Source organism: Manis javanica, chromosome 13 (assembly GCF_040802235.1).
Source record: "Manis javanica isolate MJ-LG chromosome 13, MJ_LKY, whole genome shotgun sequence".
Taxonomy (NCBI): Eukaryota; Metazoa; Chordata; class Mammalia; order Pholidota; family Manidae; genus Manis; species Manis javanica.
Window position 1 is genome coordinate 37929596 of NC_133168.1, and position 25264 is coordinate 37954859.

At 37.4% G+C, this 25264-nt stretch overlaps 2 protein-coding genes and 1 pseudogene across 2 annotated transcripts in view; 2 read left to right on the forward strand and 1 right to left on the reverse strand.

Annotated features, from left to right (window-relative positions):
• Positions 1-17758, forward strand: part of LOC108403827 (nephrocan-like) — a 34243-nt gene extending 16485 nt beyond the window's left edge. Inside the window, exon 4 of the mRNA XM_073219447.1 lies at positions 15310-17758. Within this exon, the coding sequence (XP_073075548.1) occupies positions 15310-15757 (448 nt within the window). The 3' untranslated portion in view covers positions 15758-17758. The remainder of the gene's footprint in view (positions 1-15309) is intronic.
• A 5046-nt stretch (positions 17759-22804) lies between these two features.
• LOC118967769 (single-stranded DNA-binding protein, mitochondrial pseudogene) lies at positions 22805-24215 on the reverse strand (annotated as a pseudogene).
• Positions 24126-25264, forward strand: part of NUS1 (NUS1 dehydrodolichyl diphosphate synthase subunit) — a 36679-nt gene continuing 35540 nt past the window's right edge. The window contains exon 1 of the mRNA XM_036993340.2: positions 24126-24661. Within this exon, the coding sequence (XP_036849235.1) occupies positions 24262-24661 (400 nt within the window). The 5' untranslated portion in view covers positions 24126-24261. The remainder of the gene's footprint in view (positions 24662-25264) is intronic.

The following is a 25264-nucleotide window of genomic DNA, read 5'->3' on the forward strand; positions in this document are numbered from 1 at the left end:
TTCCCCCTAACCAGTCATAATTTGTAATATACATGTTTACATTAATGATCCTATTTAAATTTTACTCCATGTTCTACATTTTAAAGCAGATTAGTAAAAAAAAAGTAGACAAATAAAGCACTATTATTCTCTTAAAGAAGACATTATGTTGTTTATCATATGTGCCTGTCAGTGGATTCTTTTTCCTTTGATATTGTATAGAAAAAAAGGTTTTCTGCCCTGTCTCTTATGATTATCAAACTTCTCACAATTAATATATCAATTTCTGGCTTCTATAGAATCCTATGACATTCAAATTACTTATTGTCATTGTTACAGTAATTTTTCTTATCAAAGAGAAAGGGAAAAATTATCTTTGATATGTATAGATATTGATTTTCTTCTAGTTGAAAGGGATTTTTTAATTTTATGGTATGGTAACCGGGTAACTATATATTATACATACACTATTTAACATATAGTATGTGTAACTTTGATGCAAAACATCAGTGATTTTTTTCCTACTGAAATCAGAATTTAAAACATATATTGAGGGTGATTTGAAAGTAATCAATTTTTTTAAATGTATAAGCTGGTACATACAATTAATTAAATTCAACAAGTATGTGTTAAACATTTACCTTTTGCCAGGTACTTTACCAGGCACTTGGGACATATCAGTGTAATAAAAGAGATAAGACTTCTTGTTCTGTACAGCTTAAATCCTAGCAGGGAAAGAGTAATAATAAACATACTGTGCAAGTAAAGTATATAATATGTAGGTGGTGTTTGGGGTTACAGTTAACAACAACACAAAAGGGCAGTATTACCAGGTTCAAGACCTTAGAGAGTGGGGGTGGCTGTTGCAATTTTAAATACTGTAAGTGTAGTAACCCTCATGAAAATGTAAGCTTGAGCAAGACTGGAAGGAGGCGAGGGATTTAGCTATGAAACTATTTGAGCAAAAAAGTGTTCTAGACAGAACAGCCAGTACAAAGGCTTTAAGGCAAGAACATGCCTGCAGTGTTTCAAGACTCTAATACTTGTTTTGAAATTTGTCTGCTATGTTTCAAGGCATATTTTTTACTACTGCATGCCTTTACTCCAAGAAAAAAAATGGTGTATAAAATAACTCAAAAAACACGTTAGGGAGTGACTATGTTATGGAAGGATTCTCAGCAGGCTGGGACAGCAGTGGGCTAAACTGTGAACCCTGTGGACTTTTCTATTCAGGTGACTTGTAGAAAGCATTTGGTTAAGTAATCCTGATAAGTTTAATGAGTGAAAAGTAGCTTAATTATTAATCCCTTCCAGGGTATGTGTATTTTAATAAGTGACTACATAAAGCACAATGCTTTTACCCAATAAAGGGTATAATGGAATTGCAAGCCTGAGCTAGCCATACTTTTCAAATCTGGCTTCCCATTAGATTTATCTGGAGAACTTTAAAGAAATATACTCATGTCCAGACCTAATTTCAAACCAATTAAATCAGACACCCCAGGGTAGGAGCCCAGGCATCACTATTTTTGAAAAGCCCCCAGATGAACTTAATGTGCAGCCAGGGTTAAGAACTAGTAGGCAAGAACAATGTGACATGTAGCATGAGATGGGAGTGGGCTTTCTCTCTGAGGGTTAATTTAAGCAAGACAGCTAGCTGTCTGCTCTGTCAAGAGAAGGTGGCCAGCTAGGAGAGCAATGTCTTACATGGTGATCTTTAAATTCCCTATCACCTCCACCACCCATCCACTCACCAGGCTTTTCATTGAATTTGAAAGAGGGAATACCCAGTTTTTCTATGGTTTTCCCCCCATAAAAAATTAAACCCAAATATTACCTATTCTTTATGTTTGAATTTTAAGACTTTTATTTATGAACCCAAACAATATACTCTTTCCATTTGTATGCTTGTTATCCATACACAAAATTATACTTTAAAATTTAGTTTTCTATAAATAATCTGTAAACACAGGCAATTTATCTTTTGCTAGTTGCTCACCCAGTCTAACCTTTTGCTACTTGTCGGTTGTGTTGTCCTGTCACAAACTATTCCCACAAATCCCTTCTTTTGCCTACTATCCTCCATTCTACATTTCATCAAGAAAATAATGGTAGATGGTTTAAAGTACACATATACTCAAATATCTACCATATTTGCCTCAATGTGTTAATTGAGATAAAAAAGAATACCTAACAACTATAAAGTACTTACTAAGACCAGCAGTGAATGTACATGTATGTGTTATTCCCTGTTACTCCTTATGACAATCCCCTGAAGGTAGTAGGTATAATATTTTGCCTATTTTACAGATTAGGAATTTCAAATTAAGAGGTATTAAGAAACTTAATCAAAGTCACTTCATCACTGAACAGTGGAGCCAAGATGAAAACTCCAGAGCCAGGGAATTTTACCCACCACAAAATCACCTGCCTCCCAGATTGACTCTACTGCCAAAATGCACTATGCTACTTAGAACTTAAAGTGTCCAAGACCCAAGTCTCACTTTTTGCTGTTTCTCGTTTCACCAATCTGCAGTTCAGTGAACAAATGTACATCATGTCATATCTTCTTTACCTATAATTTGAATAATTCAAATCCAGAATAGCTTTCTACAATCCAAGGTAGTTAGCGTTTTATCTTACACTCAGGCACCACCTACCGGCAAAAGGAACTGTGCCTCTTTTTTTACTCTAAAAAGCAACAGGACCCAAAGAACAAGTAGCATCTTTAGAAACATTTTTGTCTTAAAACATGGGCTACCTTTTTATATCAATCAGACTTATAAAGTCAAATTCAATCAAAACAGTAATATGACTGCTGAAAGGTCACAAAACCAGGAAATTAGCGATTTCTCTTACAATGTCATTTTGATTATAACGTCTACTGAAACATGAAAGAAAAAAAGAGGCACTCCTAAGAAGAGGTACATGTTTTGGCTATCTGGCCCAGAACTGAATACAGTGGACCCTTGGACAATGGATGGTTAGGTGCACTGACCCCCATCCTCCACACCAACATCAAAAATCCACAGAGAAGTTTTGATTCCCCCAAAACTACTGATAGCCTCCTTTAACTGGAATCCTTACCAGTAGATGACATAAATGGTTGACTGACACACTTTTTTAAGAGTATATGTATTATATACTCTATTCTTAGTATACAATAAAATAAGCTAGAAAAAAATGTTTTTTCAAGTTGTCACAAATCTCCAAAATATATTGCAATGTATTTATTGAAAAGAATACATGTACAAGTGGAAACCCATGTTGCTCATGTGTAATTGTATTTGTGTTTTAAAAAATCTTGACTTGCTCATACTCATTAGTTGACATTTATTATGTGATTTCTGTATACTGAGCACTTTCATCTGTAGGGTGGAAAACCAGAAGATTTAAGAAGCTACATAACTTACCTGAAGTCATACCCTGGGAACAGAATGACCAAAGTTAGAAATCAAGTCTTACAAAGTAGACTCAGCTCTTGGGTTTCCTCTGCCTTCTCTTTACTCAGTAATGCTCCCTTGTACTCTCAGTGCTAATGGATTCTTGCTTACTGCTACACCTTCTATTAATAATCCATCTTTCCTTGGGGGAAAAAAAGCTGTATGTAAGAGATTTTCTGTATAACTTTTAGAGATGTACATTATATAAGCTGGTGTGTGCACAAAATTACATTGTCCTGGGGATTAATTCCACTTTGAATTTAATTATCAAACTGCTAAAATGTATGAAGTTATTTTCCCTGGTAAGTTAATCAACTTTATTAGGTAAATTTTATCCCAACTAAGGAAAGGCACTTAAAATAAAACTTTAAAGTATTCAGAAGTCACAAATACTTATTTATGTAACATACCTTATAGTTTAGAATATGAGTATAGATGTAAAATATATAAATATAAATTTGTATAAATATAAAAAGAAATTAAAAATCCAAGAGCAAAATTTAGGCTAAGTGCCATTAACCTAAAAGTTTAAACTTTTTGGAATGAAATTCAAATTAGAATAATAAGCAAAAGGTAGTATTTTCATAAAATATGGCTAAATTCATTTATTTTTTATTTTTGATATAGCAATCACATGACTGGGACAACCACAATAAATACTGAAAGGCATAAATGTATAAATGTACACCTAATGTGTTCACACTGCATAAAAATAGCATTTGAGTGGTATTTCAAGGGCCTTTTTTTTCCCTATGAAACTTGCCTACTTATTACACTTTATAGAAAGAATAGCACTCAATATAAAGTTGTTTAGTAGCAGAAAGATTTTCAGGTTCACAATCGTGATTCTTTTTTATTTTTTATCAACAGGCATTGGCATGACATTTTTCAAATTGGTATATGCAATTTAAAAAAACTTTTTCCTGATTGTAAAGCAATACCTGTTCAAGGTTGAAATCTTAGTGTAGTGTGCTGAAAAATAAATATCATCCATAATTGCCCAACCAGAGTCTATATCTAGACATGATTCGTTTTTTATGTATTTGGGATCATTCAATATCATTTTCTATTTTTTCCACTTAGTATTATAGAGTATTTTTTTCTTTCTTTTCTCTTTTTAATTTTCTCCAAGTTTCACTGTGGACCCAGGGATCTCAATTTGTTCAGTGTGTTGTGAACATTTATAGTTACTAATCTCTTTTGGTGCTCAGGTTCTCCCAATTTTGGCTAGTGGGAGCCCCTCCAAGCTGGTCCTGTGTCCATGATACATGATTCCATTATCTTTTTAAAAAATTAGAACATAATATGTTACAGTCTATGTAAAACTTACCATCTTAACAATTTTAAGTGTATAGTTGAGTAGTATTAAGTGTCTGCACATTGTTGTGCAACTTGCCTCCAGAACATTTTCATCTTGCAAAAATGAAACTCTACACCCATTAAACAACAATTTCCGATTTCCCCCCTCCTCCACCTCTTGACAACCACTATTCTATTTTTTGTTTCTACTCTAAATATCTCATGTTAAATGGACTTATACAGTAGTTGTTGTTTTGTGACAGGCTTTTTCACATAGTATTATGTCCTCCGGGTTTATTCATGTTCTAGCATGTGTTGGAACTTCCTTTCTTTTTAAGGCTGGACACTTGTACTGCTGCCATATTTTAGCTATTGTGAATTCAATATGAGTGTATAACATAGATGTATAAATATCTCTTTGAGACTCTGCTTTCAATTCTTTTGAGTATATACCCAGAATTGGAATTACCTGATCATATAGTAATCCTTTATAAAAATTTTTTTGACCAACCATCACATTGTTTTTTCATAGCAGCTGCACCGGGTTACATTCCCACCAACAGTGTACAATGGTTCCAATTTCTCCACATCCTTGCCAATACTTGTTACTTTCTGGTTTTTTTGGTAGCAGCCATCCTTACGGGTGTTCCACTAATCTTTGAACATTTAATTGCATCCTGGCTGAGACATTCCTGTTTACCTCATGCTAGAAATGGAATCAGCCATTTCTCCAAGAAGCTTTGCTACTTTTAAGTGGAGATTGTAATTCTTGAACTAAGATCTGTGTGCTCAGTGTGCTTATGCTTTTGGGGTAGCATTGCTACGAGGGTGTATACTGCTTCTACGTCCTTATAGTGTACAGAGCTAGGAAATATATTTTTAAAATTATGAACTCCAGTGACATTTCCAATTCATATTTAACATTAGAAAGGGTTTTTCTTTTATACTTGTATATTTTTCCTCTTAGAATTAAAGTTTTGGTTCCTAACAACATTACTACATTTACTTGTTTTGTCTTACAGTATTCATTTGAAAGTTTCAGTATTTCATTAGTAGCAGTAGTATTAACAATAAACATACTGAGAGAAATTCCTTTGTAGGTCCTTATGTTCTTAGAATGTAAGGCTTAGATATACACACTAAGGATATTCAGTCAGTGTTGTGAACATTTATAGTCACTAATCTCTTTTGGTGCTCAGGTTCTCCCAATTTTGGCGAGTGGGAGCCCCTCCAAGCTGGTCCTGTGTCCATGACACATGATCCCATTATCTTTTTTAAAAATTATAACATAACATGTTATAGTATATGTAAAATTTACCATCTTAACAATTGTAAGTGTATAGTTGAGTAGTATTAAGTGTCTACACATTGTATTTTTTTCTTTATATGGCCAACACAAACATTTGATTAATTAATTGCATTTGTTTGTTTCTGCTTGTGTTCATTTTTTAAGGTTTGATTTTGTTTTATTTGTTTTGTGAACATATAAAACATAAGCATGATTCCAAAGTTAAAACCATATGGAACTAAAAAGAAAAGAAATACTACCATTTGTAACAACATGGATGGATCTAGAGGAAATGATCAGTGAAATAAGCCAGGCAGCGAAAGACAAATACCAAATGATTTCACTCATTTGTGGAGTATAAAAACAAAGCAAAACTGAAGGAACGACACAGCAGCAGACTCACAGACTCCAAGAAGGGACTAGCAGTTACCAAAGGGGAGAGGTTGGGGAGGATGGCTGGGGAGGAAGAAAGGGATTAAAGGGCACTATAATTCTCAGTCACAATATAGGTAGGTCACAGGGAAGGCAGTACAGCACAGACAAGGCAAATGATGCCTCTATAGCATTTCACTCTGCTGATAGACAGTGACTGCAATAGGGTTGGGGCGAGGACTTGATAATAGGGGTGAATATTGAAATCACAGTGTTATTTATGTGAAACCATCATAAGATTGTGTGTCAATGATACTTTAATTTAAAAAAATGAAAAAAAAACATATGGAACCAAACACTCCCTATGGGTAACCATTTTTATTCACTTCTGGTTTATCACACTTTTTGTTTTTCAAAAGTAAGCAAATACATGTACATGTGTTCTTACTTCTCTCTTACACAAAACTAACCTACTATTATAGTATTCCACTTCTTGCATTTTTCCCATTAGCAATACTTTCATTCAATACTTCCATTACCAATATAAATTATTGTATGATAATTTATAGAGACCAACCTTTTTAGAAACATTTCTTTTTAAAGGCTGCACAGTAGTTCTTTACTGTTGTACTGGTTGTTTGACATCTTTTGCTTTTATAAATAATGCCATAATAAATGTACAAATGCTGTTTTATATTTGTGAAGTCGTATTTTCAGAGTGTATACCTAGAAGTGAGATTGCTGGGTTGAAGGTTAAATACATGTTACTTTGTTAAGCTTTGCTAAATTTTCCTCCATAGAGACTGTGCCTTTCTGTCTTCCACCAAGCTATGTGTGAGAATATCTGTTTCTTCATATCTTTGCCCATGGAATGTAGTATTAAGGATTAAGCTGTTAACCAGTCTGATAGGTTAGAAATGGCATCTTTGATGGTTTTATTTTTCGTTTCTCTAGTCTCACCGTGGTTGAGCACTACAGTGAGGGCTTTGCCTTTCTGTTTATGTGTACTTCCATTTGTGATTTTTGCCCATTTTCAGTCTTATTTTAAAACTTTTTCTTTCCAATTTTTAAAGTCCTCTGTATATCATGGAGATTAGCTCTTTGGGATATAAGGTAGACCTATTTCCCCTGTTTAACTTTTGTCTTTTGACTTTGCATATGTCTTTGCATGCAGTTTCTTTCTTTTTAATGTAGTTGATTTATGTATTTTATTTATTTATTTATCTATGTATTTATTTTTATTAAGGTATTATTGATATACACTCTTATGAAGATTTCACATGAAAGAACAATGTGGTTACTACATTTACCTATATTATCAAGTCCCCACCCATACCCCAATGCAGTCACTGTCCATCAGTGTAGTAAGATGCCACAGATTCACTGTTTGCCTTCTCTGTGATACACTGTTTTCCCCGTGAACCCTCAAACCATGTGTCCTAAACATAGTACCCCTCAAACCCCATCTCCCTCCTTCTCGACCCACCCTCCCACACCTCTCCCCTTTGGTAACCTCTAGTCACTTCTTGGAATCTGTGAGTCCGCTATTTTTCCCTTCAGTTTTGCTTCGTTGTTATACTCCAGAAATGAGGGAAATCATTTGGCACTTCTCTTGCTTCCCTGGCTTATTTCACTGAGCATAATACCCTCCAGCTCCATCCATGTTGTTGCAAAAGGTAGGATATGTTTCTTTCTTATGGCTGAATAGTAATCCATTGTGTATATGTACCACATCATCTTTATCCATTCATCTACTGATGGACACTTAGGTTGCTTCCATGTCTTGGCTATTGTAAATAGTGCTGTGATAAACATAGAAGTGCATATGTCTTTTCGAGTTTGAGAAGTTGTATTCTTTGGATAAATTCCAAGGAGTGGGATTCCTGGGTCAAATGTATTTCTATATTTAGGTTTTTGAGGAAGTTCCATATTGCTCTCCACAATGGTTGAACTAGCTTACATTCCCACCAGCAGTGTAGGAGGGTTCCCCTTTCTCCACATCCTCGCCAGCATTTGTTGTTCTTAGTCTGTTCGATGCTGGACATCCTTACTGGTGTGAGGTGATATCTCATTGTGGTTTTAATTTCATTTCCCTGATGATTTGTGATGTGGAGCATCTTTTCATGTGCCTGTTGGCCACCTGAATTTCTTCTTTGGAGAACTGTCTCTTCATATCCTCTGCCCATTTTTTAATCGGGTTATTTGCTTTTTGTGTGTTGAGGTATGTGAGTTTTTTATATATTTTGGATATTAACCCCTTGTCGGATATGTCATTTAGAAATATATTCTCTCATACTGTAGGATGCTTTTTTGTTCTGTTGATGGTGTCCTTTGCCATACAGAAACTTTTTAATTTGATGTAGTTTCATGTGTTCATTTTTGCTTTTATTTTCCTTGCTTGTGGAGATGCATTCAGGAAGCAGTTGCTCATGCTTATATTCAGGAGATTTTTGCCTATGTTGTCTTATAAGAGTTTTATAGTTTCATGACTTACATTAAGGTCTTTGATCCATTTAGAGCTAATGTTTGTATATGGGGTTAAACAATAATCCCATTTCATTCTCTTGCATGTAGTTGTACAGTTTTGCCAACATTAGTTGTTGAAGAGGCTGTCATTTACCCATTGTATGTCCATGGCTCCTTTATCATATATTAATTGACCATATATAGTTGGGTTTATATCAGGGCTCTATAGTCTATTACGTTGGTCTATGGGTCTGTTCTTGTGCCAGTACCAAATTGTCTTGATTACTGTGGCTTTGTAGTAGAGCTTAAAGTTGGAGAGCATAATCACCTCAGCTTTATTCTTTCTTCTCAGGATTGCTTTGGCAATTCGGGGTCTTTGTGGTTCCATATGAATTTTATTTTATTTTTTTCTTCTTTTCCATATGAATTTTAGGACGAGTTGCACTAGTTCACTGAAGAATGCTATTGGTATTTTGATAGGAATTGCATTGAATCTGTAGATTGCTTTAGGCAGAATGGCCATTTTGACAATATTAATTGTTCCTATTCATGAGCACGGGATGTGTTTCCTTTTATTGGTATCTTCTGTAATTTCTCTCATGAGTGTCTTTTAGTTTTCAGAGTATAGGTCATTCATTTCCTTGGTTAGGTTTATTCCTAGGTATTTTATTCTTTTTGAAGCAACTGTGAATGAAATTGTTTTCCTGATTTCTCTTTCTGCTAGTTCATCATTAGAGTATAGGAGTGCCACAGATTTCTGTGTATTAATTTTGTATCCCGCAACATTGCTGAATTCAGATATTAAATCTAGTAGTTTTGGAGTGGATTCTTTAGAGTTTTTTATGTATAATATCATGTCATCTGCAAACACGGACAGTTTAACTTCTTCCTTGCCAATCTGGATGCCTTTTATTTCTTTGTGTTTGTCTGATTGCCGTGTCTAGGATGTCCAGTACTATGTTGAATAAAAGTGGGGAGAGTGGGCGTCCTTGTCTTTTCCCCAATCTTAAAGGAAAAGCAATCAGCTTCTCGCTGTTAAGTATAATGTTGGCTGTGGGTTTCATATATGACCTTTATTATGATGAGGTACTTGTCCTCTATACCCATTTTGTTGAGAGTCTTTATCATGAATGGTTGTTGAATTTTGTCAAATGCTTTTTCAGCATCTATGGAGATGATCATGTGGTTTTTGTCCTTTTTGTGGATGTGGTGGATATGCTGATGAATTTTCAAATGTTGTAACATCATTGCATCACCAGAATACATCCTACTTGATCATGATGGATGATCTTTTTTATGTATTTTTGAATTTGGTTTGCTAATATGAGTATTTTTGCATCTATATTAATCAGGGATATTGGTCTGTAATTTTCTTTTTCTGTGGTGTCTTTGCCTGGTTTTGGTATTAAAGTGATGCTGGCCTCATAGAATGAGTTTGGAAGTATTCCCCCTTCTACTCTTTGGAAGTAGAAGGAAGATGGTTATTAGGTCTTCACTAAATGTTTGATAAAATTCAGTGGTGAAGCCATCTGGTCCAGGAGTTTTGTTCTTAGGTAGTTTTTTCATTACCAATTCAATTTCTTTGCTGGTAGTTGGTCTATTCAGATTTTCTGTTTCTTCCTGGGACAGCCTTGGAAGGTTGTATTTTTCTAGAAGGTTTTCCATTTCTTCTAGGTTATCCAGTTTGTTAGCATATAGTTTTTCATAGTATTCTCTAATAATTCTTTATATTTCTATGGTGTCCGTAGTGATTTTTCCTTTCTCATTTCTGATTCTGTTTATGTGTGTAGACTCTCTTTTTTATTTGATAAGTCTGGCTAGGGATTTATCTATTTTGTTTATTTTCTTGAAGAACCAGCTGTTTTTTTCACTGATTCTTTCTATTGTTTTATTCTTCTCGATTTTATTTATATCTGCTCTAATGTTTATTATGTCCTTCCTTCTACTGACTTTGGGCCTCATTTGTTCTTCTTTTCTGGTTTCATTAATTGTGAGTTTGGACTCCTTATATGGGATTGATCTTTTCTCAGGTAGGCCAGTATCGCAATATACATTCCCCTTAGCATGGCCTTCGCTACCCCACAGATTTTGCAGTGTTGAATCATTGTTGTCATTTGTCCCCATATATTGCTTGATCTCTGTTTTTATTTGGTCATTGATCCATTGGTTATTTAGGAGCATGGTGTGAAGCCTCTATGTGTTTGTGGATATTTCCTTTCTTTGGATAATTTATTTCTAGTTTCATACCTTTGTGGTCTGAGGAAATGGTTGGTACAATTTCAATCTTTCTGAATTTACTGAGGCTCTTTTTGTGGCCTAGTATATGATCTATTCTTAAAATGTTCCACATGCACTTGAGAAGAATGTGTATTCTGCTGTTTTTGGGTGTAGAGTTCTGTAGATGTCTGTTAGGTCCATCTGTTCTAATGTGTTGTTCTGTGCCTCTGTGTCCTTTCTTATATTCTGTCTGGTTGATCTGTCCTTCAGAGTGAGTGGAGTGTTGAAGTCTCCTAGAATGAATGCATTGCATTCTATTTCCCCTTTTAATTCTGTTAGTATTTGTTTCACATATGTAGGTGCTCCTTTGTTGAGTGCATAGATATTTATAATGGTTATATCTTCTTGTTGGATTGACCCCTTAGTCATTATGTAATGTCCTTCTTTGTCTGTTTTAACTTTCTTTGTTTTGAAGTCTATTTTGTCTGATACAAGTACTGCAACGCCTGCTTTTTTCTCCCTGTTAGTTGCATGAAATATCTTTTTCCATCCTTTCACTTTTAGTCTGTGTATGTCTTTGGATTTAAAATGAGTGTCTTGTAGGCAGCATATAGATGGGTCTTGTTTTTTTACCCATTCAGTGACTCTATGTCTGTTGATTTGTGCATTCAGTCCATTTGTATTTAGGGTGATTATCGATACGTATATACTTATTGCCATTGCAGGCTTTAGATTTGTGGTTACCAAAGGTTCGAGATTAATCTAAGTGTCTAAATTAACTCATTTAATATGCTATTACAAACATAATCTAAAGGTTCTCTTTTCTCCTCCTTTTTCTTCCTCCTCCATTCTTCATATATTAGGTATCATATTCTGTACTCTTTGTCCCTTCATTGACATTGGGGATAGTTGATTTAATTTTGCATTTGCTTAGTATTTAACCATTCTACTTTCTTTACTGTGATTTTATTACCTCTGATGACAGCTATGAAACCTTAGGAACACTTCCATCTATAGCAGTCCCTCCAAAATACACTGTAAAGATGGTTTGTGGGAGGTAAATTCTCTCAGACTTTCCTTATCTGGAAATTGTTTAATCCCTCCTTCAAATTTAAATAATAATCTTGCAAGATAAAGTATTATTGGTTCGAGGCCCTTCTGCTTCATTGCATTAAATACATCATGCCACTCCCTTATGGACTGTAAGGTTTCTGTTGAGAAGTCTGATGATAGCTGTTAGGCTGGAGGAAGGAAAAACAAGGACATTCAAACAGAACAGAGAGATGCCATAGGGGGAGAACAGACAAGACCCGAAGGTCCGTGCCTTATATGGAAAGGGAACAGCTCTTCCTGAATTCCATCCTTCTGATGTGCCAACTAAGACCCGGATGTCAGCCTCCTCCCTCTTAGAAGGAAAAAAAGTTTCTAGTTGTCTATTATGTCACCTTTAGCCAATCATACCTCTCCACGTTCCCTGGGATAGCTGGTCCACTCCTACCCCCCTCCTAATCCCTTATAAGCCCCCGCCTCCCTGACCGGGTCTGACTTCCCTGGCCTGTAATACCCAGACCGTGGAACATCACCTGGGAGTGGCACTCAAATAAACTACCTGGCCCTTTGTTGCCTCTCTTCGCCTGCTTATTTCAGCTAAAATTTATCTTACAATAGCCTGATGAACTTTCCTTTGTATGTGATCTTATTTCTCTCTCTGGCTGCTTTTCATAGTCTGTCTTTATCCTTGATCTTTGCCATTTTAATTACTATATGTCTTAGTGCTGTCTTCCTTGGGTCCCTTGTGTTGGGAAATCTGTGCACCTCCATGGCCTAAGAGACTATGTCCTTCCCCAGATAGGGGAAGTTTTCTGCAATTAGCTCCTCAAAGACACTTTCTATCCCTTTTTCTCTCTCTTCTTCTTCTTGTACCATTATAATATGAATATTGTTCCATTTGGATTGGTCACAAAATAAATTTTAAAATTTAAAACCAAAATTATGCTTTAATTATGGATATAAAACATTTAATCATATTCATTGCCTTTTATAGTCATAAAAAATAATACTTTTTCATATTTTTATTTGACGTTTTTACTTCTCCTATCATAACTGATCCATGGCCTTTGCCAACTAAAAAATTTGGATCTTAGTTTTCTCAATATTCTTTCATTCCAAGAGATCTTTTTTTGTCTCTGATTCAGCTTCTTTGTATTCCTCTTCTCTAATTTCTATTTCATTTATTGTTTCCTACACCATATCTAATCTGCTGTTTATACCCTGCATTGTGCTCTTCAACGATTGGATCTCCGACCAGATTTCATTCCTGAGTTCTTGAATACTTTTCTGTACCTCCATGAGCATGTTAATGATTCTTATTTTGAAATCCCTTTCAGGAAGATTCATGAGGTCCATTTCATTTGAATCTTTCTCAGGTGTTGTATTTATAATTTTGCTTTGAACGAGGTTTCTTTGGCATTTTGTATTTGTATATGGTGCCCTCTAGTGCCCAGAAGCTCTACTTTCTGGAGCTGCTCAGCCCCTGAAGCCATGTTGTGGGTCACAGGGGAGCAGTATTGGTGCCTGGGGGGAGGAAAGAGCTGTTTCCTCCTTTCCAGCTGCTATGCCTGCCTCCACTGCCTATTCAGTGGGCTGAGCACACAGGTTTAAGCCTCTATGCTTTTTGTTTGTAGTTGCTGTAGATGGGGCTTCCCTCTGGCTGGTCTAACACCAGGGTAGGCTTGGTTGGTTTGTGAGCCAGGTGGGGCTGGCCGGGAGAAAGGCTCAGTAGGCTGCATATCACAGAGGGTCCTTTGAGCTGTGCAGCCAGCCAGGGAGCTGGAGTGCCTGAAGATTGAGAAAGTTTCTAACCTTCTGGGCAGAGTGCACCTGGATAATTTTGTCTACCTGTCCTTTCTCCTGAGCAGCAAGCTCTTTGCAGTCCTTGCCCCTTTAGCAGCCCTCTTGTTGTTAGGAAATCTCTCAGACTGCCTGCCTTTCTTTTGTCCCAGAGCAGCCAGATATGGATCCCTGCTTTCCATAAGTGGCTGGAATCTCAGTCACTCAAGGTATTCTGCCTATCTTAGCTTTCTAACCCCCTGATCACAAGAGTACTGTGGAAGCACCATTAAATGTAGGTTTGTGCTCCCAGAGCAGAACTCTGGAGTTAGGTATTCAGCAGTCCCAGGCCTCCACTCCCTCGCTGCTCCATCTGGGGTGGGGGAAGGGCTTGGGTCCAGCCAGACCATGACTTTGGTATGATACCCTGTTCCATGAGGTTTATTCTTTTCTCCAGGTGTATGCAGTTTGGCACAGCCCTCTTTCCTGTTGCTCTTTCAGGATTAGTTGTATTAATTATATTTTCATATTATATGTGGTTTTAGGAGGAAGCCTCTGTCTCATTTCTCAAGCTACCATCTTTAATCTATAATTGATTAATTGATCTTTTATAGCTTCTGGATTTTCAAGCCATAGTTGGAAGACCTTTCTCATAGTATTAGTATTGAAAAATTATTTTAAAACATGATTTTTATGATCACATAATAATCCATTATCTCTTAATTTCCATGTTAATGGATTTTAGTCTTTTATAATTTTTTTGCTGTTACAAATATGATAAAATATGTTACAAATATAGTTGTAAATAAATATTTATTCCTTCTCCTATTATCTCCTAGGCTGAAAGGTATGACATTATTTAAATTTGATATGTTTTACCAAATTGTTTCCAAAGTGGTACCAATTTACCTGCCCCTGAACAGTTTAAATTCTTACCTAACTAGACCCTCAGCAGCAATAAATTTTAAAATTTAAAACCAAAATTATGCTTTAATTATGGATATAAAACATTTAATCATATTCATTGCCTTTTATAGTCATAAAAAATAATACTTTTTCATATTTTTATTTGACGTTTTTACTTCTCCTATCATAACTGATCCATGGCCTTTGCCAACTAAAAAATTTGGATCTTAGTGTTTTTCTTATCAATTTGTTTACATGGTCCCATATGGCAAGAAAAAAATTAAAATTTATGGCTAGGAACCAAAAAAATCAAATGGTTAGAAAGACTATGAGAAAGGATTAAAGACCTATAAATAAGTCTGAGGTTTGCATTTGTAATTAATTTTTCAAAATAAAGTTTGTTTTCTAGCTCCAGATGGGACAGAACAGCACAGAAAAAGCAAGCTGCCTTGGCAGCTATGGAACGACGGTCATGGCCTCATCTCACATCCTCTCTCCATGTGTTTGCAGGCTCCCAGGGACCTTAGCCAGGCTGGACCTAAAAGGCAATGCCATCCAGGATATTGCTGAGAAGGAGCTCAAGGATCTAAAGCAGCTTCAGGTTCTGAACCTCAGGAACAACAAGATCTCTGCTTTAGACCTCAGAGCCTTGGAGGGGCTGCATCGCCTCAGGTATCTGTACCTGGATGGAAATCCATGGAATTGCACCTGCAGTCTCCTAAGAGTAAGGGAGGTCCTGAAGGCCAAGGGCACAGATGTGAGGGGAGGACAATGTGCAGCACCGGCTGAACGACAAGGGGAGAGCTGGATGTCCTCCAAGAAGATTGTGAAGCAATGTGAGCACCACTTACATCTCACTGGGAAAAGCACAGAGACCAAAAAGAAACCAAAACCTGAGGAGCTCTCTAACATCAGAGCCAATGTGGACGATGATGATTATGATTATGAAATAGATTAAGTATGTGCTTTGTATGTAGAAAAGGTTTTTGTTGTTTTAATAGACTTCATTTTTAGAGCAGTTTTAGATTCACAGCAAAATTGAAAGGAAGATACCAAATACCAAGATTTCCCATTTCTCCCTTATTCTCACACATGAACAGCCTCCCCCATTAGCCCATCCTCCACCAGACTGGAGCATTTACTACACTTGATAAACCTGCACAGACACATCATAATCACCCAAAGTCCATGGTTCACTGTAGGGTTCACTCCTTGTTTTGTACATTCTGTGGGTTTGGACAAATATATAGTGACATATATCCACTGTTACAGTTTCACACAAAGTAGTTTCACTGCCCTAAAAATCCTCTGTGCTTCAGAAAAGTTTTTTAATGCTAATTTCTTAAGCAGAAATATACATGTAGATATGCAAGAGTCTTTTTGTAAGTTTTTCTTTTTTTAAGAATGAAATGAGGGTTAAGATAATTTGAGGTGGGGGGAGGAAAGTAGAAAGGAACAATGATAAGAAGATGTAAAATTCCTTCCTCTTTAAAAATAATTTGTGTTTTATATTGAAGCCTACACAAATAATAATGCCAAATAAAATCACCATCTGGCTAACTTCCTGCAAATAGAGTAGTTAATTTTATCAAATATAATGTGATGGGATATTTTATATGAAGCTGGTGCCTATTGCCCTGCACCACAGGCTTTTGGCTACGAGCAATAAAAATAGACTAACTTAAGCAAGAGAGAATTTATTGGAAACACTGGGAAAAGCTCACAAAGGAAAAACTTGAATAAATCTGGAAAGGAGAGAGATCAGAATTGTTCCAGCACCCAGGCACAAGGACAGAATGGAGAGACCCTCAGCTTCAGCTGCTTCAGGGTTTCCTATGGAAGATGAAGTGCCCCATTATTATCACTGTTAGCTTCCCTCTACTCAAGACACATTTCCTCAGAGGGAGAGGCTGATTAGCCTAGCTTGAGTCACATGTTCGCCCTTGGCTAAGGGATAGTCGGTCTTGTTTGACAGTATTACCAAGACCAGAGGGAAACCAAATAAGGAAATGTAAACTGGCATCTTAAATACAACAGATGTTTCTACAATGGCCTTCCTTAAAAGAGTTGGTTTTGAGTTATATTTAGTTTGTCCCCCCACCAATATATTGCCCCATCCCAATATATTTCGTTATATTTAGTTGGCCACAATCCCCTACTTCCTTTTGATTAACCGCATGCTTTTTAGAGTTGCCTGTTTGGGGATAGAGATGTGATTGTAGAATAATTTTTTTCTATCAGTCTACTTATGAATATGATCTACTGGCAAGTAAATCTGATACCCTATCCAAGATAGTTCCTTTTATAATTAGTAAGATTTACCTGTTGCAGTATCTTACAAAGTTTTCCATAAAATACTCCCAAAGACAGAGTAAGTAAATAGTAGAGATTGAGTGGATGAGCAAAGATGCTTACTAGAAGCCAAAATTTTCTCCAGAGTGTCATGTTTCAACGTTTTATGCAAATTTTGCATCACTTGCTTTATGTCCACATTTTCTTCTCCCAAAATCTTTATAAAACTGATACTTCTTGGTGAAGAGCCTCATTTATATTGTGGTTTGTAGTGCTCCTTGGCACACTGCCAGGCACCCCAAGTACATAAAGGACAGATGCACAGACATAAGGGAACTCTTAACACGATTTGCCCTTTTGCTGTGTGGGGCTCCAACTCTTTCAGTGTGCTAGACCTAAGTTCTCTCCAAGAAAGGTTGAAATGATTTGTGATATGTAAGAATTTATGCCCACAAACACTGACTGGATATTAGTAATGAGAATTCCCAAGCTGTGAGGGCCTTGAAAAATAATCTAGTTTTTTACAGTTGAGGTTGCTGAGGCTCATAGGGGTGAAAACACTGACATGTTCACACATACAGGAAGCGGCAGAACTACAACTTGATTGTGCCTGGGTTTCTTTCCTTCAGTTCAGTCTTCTTTCTACTACAGCATTTACAGCTATGTAACATTCACTTAGTATATTTTACTTACAAATGATCTCTAGGAGAGTAATATATTCAATATAGAATCTATATTCATTTGCTTTGGTGATCATAACAAAATAACACAGGCTGGATGGCTTAAAGAACAGAAATTGATTTTCTCATATTTCTTGAGGACAGAAAGCCCAAAATCAAGATGCCATAAGAATTAGCTTTTGGTAAGGCCTCTATTCTTGGTTTTAGACTGCCTTAATGTTAGTCACCTCCCAAAAGGCCCTATCTCCAAATAGAATCAAACTGGGGATTAGGGCTTAACATATGAATCTTGGGTGACACAATTCAGTCCATAACAGTATTTGTCTATATCTATCTATCTATCTATCTATCTATCTATCTATCTATCTATCTATCTATCTATCTATCTATCTATCTATCTATCTATCTATCTATCATCTATTTTAGATTCTGGCACTGGATTAAGTTTATTGATAAATTTACAAAAAAAGAAGGAAAAAAGGTAAGAAATATAAATGGAGACAGGATGAAATAGAAAAGTATAAAGAAGGAAATTCTAGAGCCCAATGATCACACCTTTATACTTATGAAGACTTAAACAAAATCAGATATTTAACTATTAATCCTGGAAAGCAGCTAGAGAGCATATTTAAGATATAGGGCAGTGAAATTAGAAGGAAGTATGAAACATGGAATATGAGATGATGTTTCACAATCCTGGAAAGTGGGTGTAGATGAATGTCACTGGAGTTGGAGAAGGGACAGTCATCTTGGGCACAAGGGTGTATTTAATGCCTTAGAAAAGGATTACTTGGTGGTAAATAAAAGGGGAGATAAACTTCCTGAAACTAGTTTTTTATGTTACCTTTATGACTATGTTTTATCACCTGTAAAATGGGGATTATAGTACTACCTCCTGGAGTTAATTCTTTTAAATTAAACCTGTATAGGAGGAAAACATTTTCCCGATTGTCCCCATAATTTGCAAATCTGCTTCTCTCTCCAAAGGGAGACATTGCTCTATACTCTGGATACCAATCACATGGTGGCATAAGTAAATGGCATCCCTTAGGGTTATGTGGTGGACAACATGTGTCCAAAGGCACTTTTCTTCTCTCACTGCCTGCCCCCAGCATTTCAAGTCACGTGTGATTAGGCCTACCAAGAGTCGGAATTGAGCCACATGAGCCATACCCCTCCTACTGGCTGCTCCCTTGCTAATACAGATCCTGGATGAAGCCTTCAAATGGCCCCCCTGTAACAGCTTGATTGTTCTGGTTTAAAAGACTGGTCTTCACTTACTTTTGGGAGAGGGGGTGAGAATTCCATCTGATTTCTAATTCTCCAGTTATTTCCCAGAAGGATTACCTGAAATGAATGATCTGAAAATAAGCCACTGGTGCTCCTTCCTGGTGACCATGACACACATGGCCACACGTACAGGTACTGCTTTTTTTTTTTTGGCATCATTAATCTACAATTACATGAGGAACATTATGTTTACTAGACTCCCCCCATCACCAAGTCCCCCCCATATACCCCATTACAGTCACTGTCCATCAGCATAGTAAGATGCTATAGAGTCACTACTTGTCTTCTCTTTGTACAGCCCTCCCCATGCCCCACTCATTATACGTGCTAATCATAATGCCCCCTTTCTTTTTTACCCCCCTTATCCCTCCCTTCCCATCCATCCTCCCCAGTCCCTTTCTCTTTGGTAACTGTTAGTCCATTCTTGGGTTCTGTGAGTCTGCTGCTGTTTTGCTCCTTCAGTTTTTTTCTTTGTTCTTATACTCCACAGATGAGTGAAATCATTTGATACTTGTCTTCAGGTACTGCTTTTAACAGAGCTGATACTCTCATGTAGGAGCATTCTTAGTTTCTACTTTGACCTGCACAGAATTTATAAACTTTAGTTTTTCCTTACCTATTTTTTAACTTTCCATTATGCAATATATGAAATAGCAGGAAACTCTGGACTTGAGTTGTTTGATGTGTAGGCTATTACTGATGCATTTGTAAAGGGGCTTACAAGTCTTCTCAAATTCTCTGCTTTTGCTGCCATGTGTGAATCTCCTCCCTTACTTCAGAGAAAGGAAGTTCATGGATATCCAGATGTCTTCAAGCCAAGACTCAGAAAACTTTCCTTCCTCTAAAAGGGTACTTTTTCTCTATAGTTGTACACAATGTCCCCTCATCAAATGATGCTCTTACGTTAAGGCTGTAGCTAAAAATTCTGTTCTCCTCATTATTAAACAAAGGGAGGTTTGGGGGGGATTCAGTTGATATTTAACTCTTTCATGCCTTTTAAATGTATGTTATATAGATTTCACCAGCCCTGAAAAACAGAATAATTTTTTAAAAGGTTCTACTTTTTAAAAGTGTGCCAGGGTCACAGCTCAGTTATATCACTCATCATTTCATAAACTAGGTATTTTGCTCCTAACAGAATTTGCTTACAAAAATGAAAAACTACTATCTTTACAGGTTAACCAGAAACTCAATGTCTTCCCATCAAATACTGTAGTAAATGTTTAAAAATTGGTATTCTTGCCAGCTTATCAGTCTGAAACCTCAGGGAATGGTAGAAGTGCTTAACTAGTGTCATCCCAGTAGTAATTATCCTCAGCTGATTCAGGAACATTACTACTGATATCTCTGAGCCCTGGGACTGCCTTTATTCTAGATGTTATGTTTTTGACAGGGAAGAGTTGGTATGATGGATGTCCCTACCTTTTTTTCTCTAAGGTAAGATATTGTTCTAATATTCTCCTTTACAAAACACTGTTTTTAGGGAATCCAGTACAAAGGATTTAATAGCCATTATTCAACTTTCAAAAGTCAGTGACAATTGCCTTAAAAGTGTACTTGTCTCTATCTGTCTTGGTTTCAGAAAAATACTTAGTAAATAGTCATTCTTTCCCACCTATTCTCTCCCTACACCATGATCCCAGTGTTAGATCACTGTTATTCAGGTTTACAGTAGTCATTTCTGCTTTAGGACTTATCAACTACTTTTAAAAAAATCACAAATGTCAGTAAAAATAATACTGTCTGAATAGACAAAAAATGTCCATGTATTGTACGAAAAGTAGCTCATAATTATTCACTTGGAAATGTAATGAAATTCCCAAATGGAATCCCTGTGTTAAAGGTTCTGGCTATTTTTAATTATAATGATCCTGCCAGATCACTTTGCAAAGATTACTTCCTCCAAATGTTGTATCAGCTAATCAGCAATGTTTGCAGATGACATTTTCTACAGTCATCAGCGTTTACTGTTTCTACTTTTTGTCATCTGATGGGGGAAAAAATGGTATCTCATTGTTTTGATTTTCACTTTCCTGACTCCTAGTAAGGTCGAGAAAGTTTTTTTTTTTATTTCTTTGACATATCTTCTTGTAGAGTAACTTCAGCATGTATAGGTTTTAAACTACTAATTAAATTGCGCACACACATTAACATAATAGGAGTACAGTTACATAACCAAAGCATACTTATAATTACCAGCCATCTCCAGTGAAACTAAGAAAACCAGTTAGGCACCTTAGGCATTTGTGAAAACTTATCTATGATATGGTGGATATTGTCCAACTGAACTTGAACAGTCTGAGAGAAATCAGACAAATTAAAACAACCCATTCCTGGGGACTGTTCACATCCCATATGTTCTCTTAACAGTAAATAGTCTGTAGTTGTAAGATTTTGGAGCGCTACAATTTGCACTTCTCCTAATTCTTGGTTGAGTTCCAATAGTATAGATCCAGTCAAATTTGTTGTTTTACTGTATGCACAGGCCAGCTTAGATATCTCCTTCTTCATTCCCATGGCAAGTCCAGGAACCCGGGGGATGAGTGCATCTACACCTGTAGCAGCGCGTGGATCTTTGTTGGGGTTTTTTGATGATCATCTTCTGGCATGAGTCTTTCAGAGAGTGCTGATGTTGGAAGTTCTTTTTCATATCGTATCTTAGTTCATTTTCAGGGTAGCCAAATTAGGCTTTGATCCTCTGTATAAACATAAACAAACCCTTTGCCTACACTTTTATATGCCCTTTATACCATTGTGTAGAACTCATTGGAGGTCACCACACAGGAACTGCTTTTTTTTTGTTTGTTTGTTATCATTAATCTACACTTACATGATGAATATTATGTTTACTAGGCTCTCCCCTATACCAGGTCCCCCCTATGAACCCCTTTACAGTCACTGTCCATCAGCATAGCAAAGTGTTGTAGAATCACTACTTGTCTTCTCTGTGTTGTACAGCTCTCCCCTTTCTCCCACGCCCCCCACCAAGGTTGAGAAAGTTTTTATAGATTTGTTAGTCTTTGCATTTTCTCTTCAGTTAGGTCATTTGAAATGACCAATACTTTGCTCATCAAAAGAAAATTCAGCGCTTTGTTTTTCTAAAAATCAATTTGTAAGATTTCTTTGTATAGTAGGGATATTCTATTTTGTCAGATATATTATTACTAATATTTTCTCCTAGACCGTCATTTTTCTTTTGGCTTGGTTTATGATATATTTTGCCTTACAGAAAATTTTAACTTTTTGATAATCAAATCAGTCTTTTACTGTAAAATTCACACTATGCACATATACACTAAATATATTTTAGTGTGTATATGTATTTGATTAATATATATAACGTGTATGTAATGGACATACATAGTGTATATATAATAAGATATATATATCTGGATAGATATGTATATTAGTGACAAATATTTGTTTCAATAGTCTCTGTTACTTAGAAGTTACATATATAACTCAAACTAATTAATTAATTAACCTGATTTAATATTATTTCCAAATGTTCAATTAACTAAGGATTATGAAAATTCTATTGAAAATGACACACTATAGATCATAATTAATGTTGACATAAAAAGTTCATTAGAATATGGTTCTAAATTGAACATATAATTTTACATATTTCCTAATTTTATTTTATTTTTATAGAAAAGAATATTTGATTCTTGTCCTTAGAAACTATAAACAATACATGATTTTGAAATTAGACTGTACCAAACAAGTCAAAAAATAATCATCTACTCTATGCCTTCTGCCTGGTCACTCAGAAATATAACGATATCTGCTATGATTGTTATTGCTTGTTGCCTCACATTATCTTCATCCGTGTATTCATTATAGTCCGCTTTCCTTTCCACATAAATTCAAGACCCCTTTTTCACTTACTGATATGCCACATCTCTGAGTCCTGGTAGCAATACCTAAATTATGTGCCGTTTTTGTTTTTTTTTTGACCTATAGCACCCATTTGGTCTGCTTTATCTTTCCCCGATCGCCGCATCTCATTCGTTGCTAGAGAAAATACTGTGACTGCGTTTTTTTCTTCCTCCTGTCTCCTGACAGCGTCTTGACCTACTGGCCCAAGTCATTGCACACAATTCAGACATCTTTCGAGAACGAAGCTGTTAGCTATTTCGGTCTCATGTCATACAAACTGATGAAGTAACTCTATACAGCCTTTGGATAAAATGGTTTCTGTTTTCTTTTCCTATTATCTCATCTATAGTCTTTTCATGGCGCTCTAGTCATAACAGCCTTAAGCCAGAGGATTACTTCCCATATTTCTTAATTTTAAACATTATGTGGGAGTAATCTTATCTGATTAATACCCAGGGCAAGAAGTTCAGGATGTTCAGGTTAGCTTCTTTATGACAATACAAATTCAGGGAATTAACTTACAGATTTTTTTTAAAAACCCAAACTATCAAATAAGTATGATTTACTCCCAGATTTTAGATGCTTTGGATACGTACTCTGGAAATAATTAGCCTCAGCTAGGTTTGACCTAAGTACAATTGCAGGGCCTCTCCAAGGCGCACGCTCCCGCCTCGGCATACACTTTTGTGGACCCAGGTTTTGGGGACCCAGGTTGATCCCCAGCATCAACATTTGTTGAGGGCCACGTTCTATCTCTAAGGTTCTTCAGGGTGTTTGTAATTTCCACTCCCCTTGGGCCACTTTTACTCCTTGGAAACCGTTTCTGGAGGGGCAGTGAGAAGAAACAGTGTCAGACACCCAGGACTCGAGGGACATGAGGAAACTACAAAAACCCAGGTCCCTAGGATCGCCCATTCCAATCGTGACGCCGTGCGACTTGGGTGCTGCTTGGAAGGGTCCGCGGCGTCTACCCCTCGCCCTCCATACAACCAGGGGGCGCTCGTAGTATCTCGCCAGCCTAGTTCGCAGGCGCGCGCTCTCCCACGCCGCGCCGCGCCAGGCTACATGCTCGGACCAAGAAGACTCGTCAGAGTTTCACGCCAACCAATCAGAACTGTCCATGTACCATCGGGGGCGGGGCTGCCGTGCCTCGGGGAAGATGGCGGCGGGGGCGAGGTGAGGTGTTGGCATTGGAAAGCGGCTCCGGCGCCGGGAGCGGGGGGGAAGTGGCGCGATGGCCGGCGCCGGCCGCCGGGCCGGATAAAACTCCATTGCGCCGTAGGTGTGGGAGGGGAGGAAGGAAGGGCGCCACGAGAGTATGACGGGGCTGTACGAGCTGGTGTGGCGGGTGCTGCACGCTCTGCTCTGCTTGCACCGCACGCTCACCTCCTGGCTCCGCGTTCGGTTCGGCACCTGGAACTGGATCTGGCGGCGCTGCTGTCGCGCCGCCTCCGCTGCGGTCCTAGCGCCGCTCGGCTTCACGCTCCGCAAGCCCCCGGTTGTCGGCAGGAACCGCCCGAGAGGGAGGCTGGGCCCGGCCGCCGCCCACCTCCGGCTGCGCTGGCGCGCGGACGGCCGTTCCCTGGAGAAGCTGCCTGTGCACATGGGCCTGGTGGTCACCGAGGAAGATCAGGAGCCCAGCTTTTCCGATATCGCAAGTCTCGTGGTGTGGTGTATGGCCGTGGGCATCTCCTACATTAGCGTCTACGACCACCAAGGTGAGGTCCGGTGCAGGTAGGGGGACCGTACAGCTGGCAGGTGTACCCTTGGCTCACCGCCCACAGCAGCCGTCTCGGCTCCGCAAGTTCCCCGGTGCCGAAGCCCTTGAATGTAAATTACGGTATGAGCGCTTTTGGGGAAGGGAAATAAGCAGTGCCAAACACTTAGTAAGTCCTTTGAGTTGTTCAATTGCTTCCTATTCGTTTAGAAAATATTTATTATTCTTTATAGTGGCTCATTAAGGTGGGTAGTATTTATATACCCTTGTCTCACAAATCAGGGACATGAGGATCAAAAACATTCACTGATTTGTCCAAAGTTGCAAAGGTAGTAATAGGGAGATTGGAATTTTAGCCAGTTGGGATTTTCCGTTTATTTGCCCTTTTGTTATATCAGTGTTTTTTCAGAGGTTCAAGGCACTGTCTTAAGTCCCAGTCAGGCTATGAAGGATTTATGCATAAGCTAAGCTGAGTGGTTTGGGGCCAGATAGAATTTGAATTGGTTTATGAAAAGTATGAGAGAGACTGGATAGTCAGAAAGGAAAATGGTCAGCTTCTGTCATCCGAGGTCTGGAGTGGTGTGCAGTTTTTCATCTTCAGTGG